At 37.5% G+C, this 9,390-nt stretch overlaps 2 protein-coding genes across 2 annotated transcripts; one reads left to right on the top strand and one right to left on the bottom strand.

Moving 5' to 3' along the window:
- Positions 1 to 679: 679 nt before the first annotated feature.
- LOC137962661 (uncharacterized) lies at positions 680 to 4,718 on the top strand. The gene is made up of 4 exons (XM_068809663.1): positions 680 to 1,282; positions 1,378 to 1,530; positions 1,650 to 1,855; positions 4,406 to 4,718. Exons 1-4 carry the CDS (start codon positions 839 to 841, stop codon positions 4,611 to 4,613), a joined length of 1,011 nt encoding a protein of 336 aa, XP_068665764.1. The 5' UTR covers positions 680 to 838; the 3' UTR covers positions 4,614 to 4,718.
- Positions 4,719 to 7,052: 2,334 nt separating this feature from the next.
- On the bottom strand, positions 7,053 to 9,115 carry LOC137963604 (uncharacterized). The gene is made up of 6 exons (XM_068810743.1): positions 8,954 to 9,115; positions 8,807 to 8,847; positions 8,551 to 8,714; positions 8,349 to 8,448; positions 8,099 to 8,268; positions 7,053 to 7,834 (listed from the first exon to the last, which is right to left on the bottom strand). Exons 1-6 carry the CDS (start codon positions 9,046 to 9,048, stop codon positions 7,313 to 7,315), a joined length of 1,092 nt encoding a protein of 363 aa, XP_068666844.1. The 5' UTR covers positions 9,049 to 9,115; the 3' UTR covers positions 7,053 to 7,312.
- Between the last annotated feature and the right edge of the window lie 275 nt (positions 9,116 to 9,390).

Below are 9,390 nucleotides of genomic sequence, written 5' to 3'. Positions count from 1 at the left end.
ATATTAAATTAGTGATTTAAGTGTGGTAATTAAAATTTTATTAAAGTAAGCAATTGATCAAATGTTTTTGTTTAATTATTCTACTTTTTTATCATTAATTAAATAGATTATATTTTATTTTTTGGAATATATTATTAATTTATACCACTAAAAATCTATCTTATGTTATTAATAAAATAGTATATTATATTTATTAATTATATATTATTTGATTACTATATTAAATTAATGATTTTATAGTGGTAATTAAAATATTTTTAAAGTAAGCAATTGATCAGATATTTTTGTTTAATTATTCTATTTTTATCATTAATTAAACCAATGATTTTTAATTTTGTGAAAATATATTATTGATTTATACTCCATAAAATATATATTATGTTATTAATAGAATATTTTTATTTTTATTTTTTTATATTCATTAATAAAAATTTTAATTTTAATTTATCTCATTTATAATTTTTTTTACTAATTTTAATCCTTATATACAAAGTAGTATACCTAAATTTTGTATAAGTGTAATAAAAACCAAATTTGAATTGAATAACAGATTTAACGGAAATTCATTTCCCCGCCACGAGTCCCCGCCACAGATGCGTGTGTGAGAGAATACGAATACGAAAGCATTACGTATAAGAGAAAAAACATTGCGTGATGGACGCAAACAGGCAAACGTGTCCGAACGGAACGAACCCAAAATATCTTCCCATCTTCCTCACTCCTGCCCTTCTCTTCCTTCTCTCTCTCTGCAACTCATCGCCTCCGTTTGCTGTTCATTTCATCTTATCCTTTTATTTAGTTCCCGTCGGCAAGACAGGGAGAGAACGAGAGGGAGGAGATGGCTCTTCTCCTTGGCAACTCCAACTTGGGTCTGCTTCTCGATCTCATCTCTCCTCGACCGGACCGCAAGACCCGTTTGACCGTAGTGATCGACCTCTCCCACAAGAGGGACACCGTCCCCGTTTCTTTGTCCAGTAAGAATTTCGACTCCGAGCCTGACTTCCGTAACCCCAGAATTGGACGACGGAGGCCGAGTTCCAAACCCGATGCCGTCGACTTTGACTCCGACAACAACAACGGGTATGATGACGACGAAAGCGACGACAATAGTACGGACGAGCGGGAGAAGCAAATGCGGAGGCGACTGAAGGAGATCGAGGAGATGAAGGAGTTGGAGAAGCAGGCGGAGGAGTTACAGAGCAGAATCGATGCGGAAGGGGACGGCGGGGAAGAGGCGTCCGAAGAGGAGAAGAAAGCCAGAGTTAGGAAGGAGCTCGAGAAGGTGTTTTCGAAATATTTTTGCATTTACTGTTCAACAAAAACTGGGAAGAATGGATTAACAAAAAAATTAATTAATTTTTTTCTGTTGCCGGGTAGTTAGCAAAGGAGCAGGCGGAGAGGCGGGAGACAGCGAAGCTGATGTTCGATTTGGGACAGAAAGCTTACGGTAAGGGAATGTACGGTCGAGCGATTGAGTTCTTGGAAGGAGCGCTCACTATAATTCCAGGACCAACACTCTTCGGGGGAGAGGTTAGTTCTTCTGATGCGTCGTTTTCCTTTCATCATTCTTTTCTACTAGTTCTGTAATTGTAATTTCTGGTTTTTGCGTTTTTCCTCTTCCTTGGTCTTTGTCTGAAATCATTTAACAGATACAAATATGGCTGGCGATGGCGTATGAGGCGAACAATCGGCATGGCGACTGTATTGCATTGTATCACCGGTTGGAGAAGAAGCATCCGAATGCTAGCATCAGACGGCAGGCTGCTGACCTACGTTACATCCTGCAAGCTCCAAAGCTGAAGATCTCGCAGGATGAGATGGTCACGATTCCATTGATTGGATCCAATTACGACAGGTGAGTTTGCACTAAGAAAATTTATTAAAAAAAAAAAGACAATAGATCACCAGTCTCCATTTGTCCAGCATAGTTGTCCGAGTTCTGACTTTTTATTGTCTGTGGGAAAATGCAATTAGCTGGTTTTCATTGACAATCATGACTCACAATACATCAGTTACAGATTATTACAAAAATATTATGGGAGAGCGCAAAATTTAGAAATTAATCTGAAATTAGATAATCATATTCACAGTAACTTCAATGTGATAGTCAGTACTAACAGAAATTCATTTATGAACCAATCCCATTGATGAGCTACTGCCATATCACTTCTGTTACATGCATTTTGTTCTAGAATTTGCCCTCATAATTTTTAGAATTTTTAGGCACAAATTGATTACTATAAACCTGCTCATTGTCTCGATTTTTTACAGTTGTATAATCTATGCCATCATTGTTTGTGAGACATACTAATTCATATGCTGAAGAACTATTTATTGTCTTTCACATCTTAGTTTGAGACTTCAACCCTCCTACCACGTATATCAATTTCTTTGTTAGTAATCTGGTATTAACTTTTCCATTTTCTCTAATCCGCTTCTTGCTGCTGTCCTTGTGCTTCGATTTTCTTTTATTCAGTTTCATCCATACCCATTTTAATACTCCCTTGATCCCATTTAGGTCTTCACCTTTTTCTTCTTCATGTATGTTCTCTTCCTGCCTCTTCTCTTCGAACTTCATGTGCTAGTTAATTTTTCTCTTTCCATATGTTTCAATTGTCTCTTCCTGTTATTGTTTTCTATCACAGAATCACACACTAAAATGACTTATTTATTAAAGTTTTTACCATTATCGATTGATTATTCTTTGATTGACTGAAAAATGTGAAATTCATGATTGGCTGATGTGGAATTCATTTACCTTGAACAATGAACTCATATTGGATATGTGAGGAAGTAAGACTCTTGACGTATTAGGCAGTTACAGACATATGAGTGCATTAATACCCATGATACAAGGTTATGTCAACAAAAATGTAACGTAATGAATTTCTCATGACTTTATCAATCCAAAGTCCAAACCCATCCCTTCCAAGCACCTAATTCTTGTTCACAATCTAGAAATTGCATTCTCATAGCTTAGATGATTTAATAGCTCTAAATTCATAGGCACTTTAAAGTTTTTTTCTCCTTTTCTTCTCTTATAACCATGATATCACAACCATCATTAGCACCACCCCAGTCTTATCCTACATTAGCACAAACAGATTCTTGTCCTCCATCCTGCTTCATCTTTTATTATCTTCTCCCCCATGTTTCCTTGCTTCAATCCCTTCAAGAACTTATTTTGCCTCTTAGTATGTCTAGACTTGCAAAATTTGCTCTGGTAGTATGTCTAAAAGATTTATTTTGAACTGTTAATGGTTTTGGAAAGATGCTATATTATTCAAAATTTACTGCTCTTAATCTCCACATTTTTATAGTAATTCGAAAATTGTAATATAACTACAAGTGGAAGTGAGGATGGTTTATTGTTGTTTTATGGATAAGTATGTGATGTCTGGATGAATAAGTCTCATCTCCCTGTGAAAATAATATAGATATAGCTTTATCCATATGTACTTGTTCCTGGTTTTACTAATTCTTGTATCTACTAAAATGGTTATATTTATTGGTTTCTTTTGTTGAATGGAGAACCATTAATATGATCAATTGACTGTCAGTGGAATATATCTGTTATTGTTTGCTGGCCCTTTATTTCAATTTCTGGGTGCCTTGCAGCATATGCATCTACTTTTCTTTCATTTTTCGTCTGTTGAATGGAGAAACATGAATATGGCCAATCGGCTGTCAGTGGAATATAACTGTTCCTGCTTGCTGGCCCTTTCTTCCAATTTTTGGGTACCTTACAGCATATGCATCTAGCTTTCTTTCATTCTTCTATTTCTTCGTTTTCTCCTATTGACTTCTTTTATTATGTGCTCGAGCAGTCTGCTCGGAACCAGACTTTTTTTACATCTATACTACTTTTTGTTAGACATAATAAGACAATGTTTTTAAGTGGCTACCTGCCTCTCAAATAGACGATAGAATACAAAAAGATAAAAGAACATAACATATCAATGCTACCATCAAGATGTCTGGATATTAGAATTATTTGAAATGGGTCCAATGTTACTCGCTTTCTGTTCATTCTTGGAGATGGAGTTCAGTGGATTTTTGCAGTTGTTGCTTTCCTTACACATCTTTCAATTCTGCTTTCTTTTTCTCTTCTTTTTCATTAACAAAGGTAGTAAGCTTGAACTGCGAGAAACAGATGCATCAGAATGGCTCTCACTGAACTTGGGAGAGGCTTTGAACAGGTGATAGGTTTGCAGAAATTTAAGTGTTTGAACAGGTGATAGGTTTGCAGAAATTTAAGTGTTTGAACAGGTGATAGGTTTAGAGAGAGAGAGAGGCTTAAGTGTTTGAACAGGTGATAGGTTTGTGATTTCTTCAGTCAAAATCAGATATAAGTTGCCATTTCTCAGAAAATGGCATCTCTGATGTTTCTACTCTGTTATGGCAGCTATGCAGCAACTTGGAGTGACAAATACAAAGACAAGGATAAGAGGAGAAGTGGATCCACCACGAACCAGCTCCCCTCAAATAAGGACTATCTGGCAGATTTCTTGGTGTGGCGTACCCCTAGAGATTGGGAGAAGGACAAAGCCTTCTGGGTTGCCCTGGTCTTGTGGTTGACTGTGGCTGGGGCTGCCCTCTTTCTCCCTAGATAAGCAAAAAGTGTCGACTGATGTATAGAAAGTTGTTCATATTGTACTTCTTTGTTTTTTTGGTTTCTCTGGACATCTTTTGTATTTCTAAGATGCTTTACTCGATTAGAGTCCAATTACAAATTGCAATTCTCGTATACTGTATGGGAATTAAAGCAGGAAATATGTACAAAAATAAATTGTTTTAGACAACAGGCAACCAATATTGACGCATGCTATCATTGAAACAAGGAACAGAAGTTGAAAGCCAATATGAAGGACAACGTTTCTGCCCTGACGAGGTGTGTAATTTGTTTCCGGATGTGAAAATATGAAAATCTACCAGTATCATCATTTTATATAAAGCGTCTCCAATATGGAAAAAGTTTTTAAGTAAAACACTACATCCGACTTGAACTCGAATTGAGAAACCATTTTTAGTAAATAAACAGCCAAGCAATCTTCGCAACTTTTTGCTGATAAATCTTTCAGGCAGTGGTTATTGCATTTTGAATAAATTTCATTCTGTTTCAAGTTTTAACTATCGTAGCACCATATCCAAAACGAATTGGTATATCACAACCCACCTTAATTTGACCCAAGAGCTCGTACTAACAATTGACCACATGAAAAAAAATTCTCTAAGCAATTTATCACCCAAAGAATTTTATAAGACAAAGTTAAGAGCCAAAAACACGACAGGTGGTCAGTGCAAAGATAATCAACTATCAAGTGAGCTGTTATTACGAATTCAATCTTTAGTAGCAAAAATGATGACTTCACAGACAAAGACATATATGTTCCATTAACCAGCAATGACTCTTCAAACCTATCAACCATAACGCACTAGCACACAACACAGTGCATCGAGTCAATTTCAAATCCTGAAGAGTAATTCTGAAAGCAGATTTCGAATCCTCCATGGACAGGGCATAAGCTATCTGAAATTCCTGAAGCTTTTCAGGTGGAAAACAACAAATACCATTTCTTTTTTTTAAAAGACCAATCAAATTTCATACTGAAAATTAAAAAATAGCTTCTCGCACTTGGCCATTAGAATATTGAACCAACCAACCGGGTGCCATATCTCAAGTGTAGAGGCCAATCTTCTTTCCCCTTTAAATTTGACAAAATTCTTCTAAAATTCAGCTTTAAATCTAGTAGTGAACAACCACAAGTTATCTCAGGCAAGATATTCTTAAGAAAAACAACCGCAAGTTATCTCAGGCAAAACATTTTTAATGAAAACAATAGCAGATATTGTTGAAGAACTTTGGAAGTAGGGCGAGGAACAATGACATAATAATCAAAAGCACTACATCAAAACCTGATATCTATTTGAGAATTATTCAACCACATAGAGGACCAAAAAATACTTGAGCAAGCTTGCCACTTTTGAAAACCACCGAAAATAACTGTAGGTAACTGAGAAACCACTGCAAGAAAATTTCGGCCCATCCCGTTCACCATGACAGGACAAGCTTCACTACTGTCCAATGGCTTCAAGTAACAGGTTGCCTCAGAATAAAGCCCACAGCTATGCTAGAAAGCTTTTTAGGTCTCTGTGTGGTAAACGTGTATGTGCATGTTTTAGGACTGAATGCACTGAACTTGAGCCTCAACAGAGAAAAGAAATGATCAAAGTAACAGACACCATGGTTCACACCTGGTGTTTGATAGATGAAGATCCATCTGCAGTACACAGAGTTACTCCCAGGTACAAGCTATAGAAAAGGGCTCAAGAAAGTGGTAAATAAGAATCAGCAAACATCACAAGCAAATCAACAGAACTGAGAGACTACCACTATGAGTTATGGTCAATAAAGCCAATGGTCACAACACTGTTAGAGGTGGTAAGACACTGCTATGGTAATCGACGGTTCATCATTTTAGATAATAATGCATTTTAAATTAAAACATGGCAACTAAATGATAAAAAGTAGTTCAAGGCCCAAAGACCAAAAAAAAAAAAAAAATAGTGATTCTTACACAGGCAGGAAGAGAACCTCAGTATCTACCTGAACCACAATATAAACATAATTTAGCACTTAGCAACAACCAAGTGTGTAACTAAATTGTTTCCAACAAGCAAAAAAAAAATCAAGAGAATTGTATGATAATCTATGGACAGATAGTAGAAGGTTGTCCAATAACTTACGCACTTATATCAGTGTTTTAAATTTAATCCAAAAATAGCTGCAAACAAAACAAACTACATCTTAATTTTCAAAAAACATTAGCCCAGAACAGGAAATCTCATCATACGAAATACTCAAAAAGGTTTATGCTAGGTTGCCCTGTTGGTTACACTACTCTCAGAGAAAACCACATAGGAACAGAAGCATCTAAGAAAAACTAAACAAAGTTACTAATGGCAGAGAAACATCCAATATTCAACTCCCAGTAATAAAAAAGAGCTTAATAGTTAAGCAATAACGTAAAGCTCACAAGTAGAAGAAAAAAGGAGAGGAATAGTGTGTCTTCTTTCTCAATGTCGCAATAATCTTGTGCATAGATGCATCAAATGCAATGAAAAAAAAAAATTCATCCTTATACAATAAGCAAGGAGTCTAAACAAGAAAATCTCCCCCTTCTACACTAGGAGAAAAAGAACTTCTTGCTGTCACAGAGAATCACCTGATACTATAATCTAAAAGATTCAATCCTTGCTTAGTCTCTGAACTTAGTCACTAAGACTCCTTTTTAGCCAATACACTCTCATCCTACCGGGTATAAGGATGGTAACGACCACCACCACCACTACCTCCATATCCTCCCCTACTGCCATAAAATGCTCCACCACTTCCTCCATAACCACCACCGAGTCCACTGTCATAGCCGCCACCATAGCCTCCGGCAGCACCAGCACCGCCATATCCCCCATATCCATCACCTGCACCACCATAACCACCTAAATCATATCCCCTACCAAAACTCCCACCATATCTGCTTGAGTAGCCTAGAGAAGATTCTCCCCTATAAGCTCCTAGACCTGTCCCACCATATCCACCATATCCGCCACCAAACTCACTTCCACCATACCCAGCATAGCCACCTGGCCTACCACCATAAGCCCCTCCAGACCTATATGCACTAGCACCATAACCGCCACCACCACCACCACCACCACCATAACTACCATAAGTGTCCCCGAACCCACCACCATAAGCTGGCCTAGGATCACTATAATGTTTAGGCGGAGGTGGGTTCGAGGCTTTCTTTGGTTCTGCCTTCTTGATCTCCACCTACAACAAAACGAAAACATTAACCTAGAAGTGTGAGACTTCTACGATCTAAGACTCGCTAGCAGAAGGAAGCTATAAAGAAACACTAGTGAATCCCCACAAACTATTAATGCTCACCATCGCCCCCTACCTCTAACACCACGTCCAGAAGAAAATATAGCTTTGCATGTCAATTAAGTAATGCAGCAAATACTTAAACAACAGAATTTTTTATAAACGGTATTTTTTTTTGTTTTTACACATTCTCATACATATCACGCTCACCTGAGTCCCAGCAAACTCGACCTTGTTCCCCTTTGTTAAGAGATCATCTACTGCTTGCTCCGAATCAAAGGTGATAAACCCAAAACCTCGAGACCTACTGGTGGAATGATCTCGCATAATTTGGTGCTCCTTGACCTCTCCAAATTTTGCAAAGAACTCCTTGAACTCATCTGAGCCATCAAACAAACCTTAAATACACATGTTTTGGTAAAAAAAGAACAAAATTCAACAGAAATAAATTATCAACCACCTTCATTTACAGTTGTAGGAATTCCACCGACAAAGATCTTTTTTGTCCTAAAATCCTTGGTCCCTACAGCTCCTTTAGGAATAGTTCTTTTGATCTCTACCTAAAATGTTCCCAAACCAATGCCACTTATAACGAGATGAAGGACTATAACTAGACAGCAAAACTCTATACACAAGAGTACAAAAAGAAGTTGGAATCTTACTTGCTTCCCATTAATGACATGCACATCCTGAATGACTTTATCAACCACAGCTGGATCAGCATAGGTGACAAACCCAAACCCTCGCGGTTGCCCGGTTCGCCGGTCCTTCATGATGACCGAATCCGTAATCTCACCATATTTACCAAAATGTTTAGTAAATTGGGCTGGAAAACAACACCAAAACACCCAAACTAGATGATCAGTCGAAACCCTAAAATCGATACAGAGTCAAATTAAGTAGAAAAACCGTCCTAACCTGATGTGGTTTCTTTGGCTAAACCTCCAATGAAGATCTTTCTGTGAACGAACAAAAAAACAACTAAGTAAACTAATAAAAAGACAAAAGGGCACGCGGAGAAAAAGGAAAAATAGAAGCGGGGAGGGGAAAGGGAAAAGGACTCACCCTGGGCTAGCTCCGTCGCCTGTGTGAGGATGAGATTTTTCATCTTCTGGGTGGTCGCTACCCTGTTCGGCGTGGTTGTCGACTTCGGGGTTCATGGCTTTCGATTCGGGAGATTTTCGTGTGGCTTTTTGAGAACGACAAACGGCGGGAGGGTTACTTTATATAGGAAAAGGAATCCATCCACGGTGAGGAGAATTAAAACCTAACCAGCCCTAGGAGGTAGGAAACATGAAACTCGATACTCTGCGAGTTCCGGTAGCTCGTGGCTGCTGCCAAAACAATGTCCGCACCATCATCCCCTATGTAGTAATAGTTTGGTTCATGTTAATAATCTCCTCTTGTAGACCGTTAAAAAGATGAAATTTTTTATTTTCTTTTAATAGACAATGGAAAAATTAGTTGTAATATTTCTATTTCTATTAATATTTAAATAATAA

Source organism: Aristolochia californica, unplaced genomic scaffold (assembly GCF_029961685.1).
Source record: "Aristolochia californica isolate CCGP_79_NKW_82.1479 unplaced genomic scaffold, dmAriCali1.0.hap1 SCAF_4, whole genome shotgun sequence".
NCBI classification, from domain to species: domain Eukaryota; kingdom Viridiplantae; phylum Streptophyta; class Magnoliopsida; order Piperales; family Aristolochiaceae; genus Aristolochia; species Aristolochia californica.
Note: the sequence above shows the minus strand (reverse complement) of the source record. Positions and strands in the feature narration are given on the sequence as shown.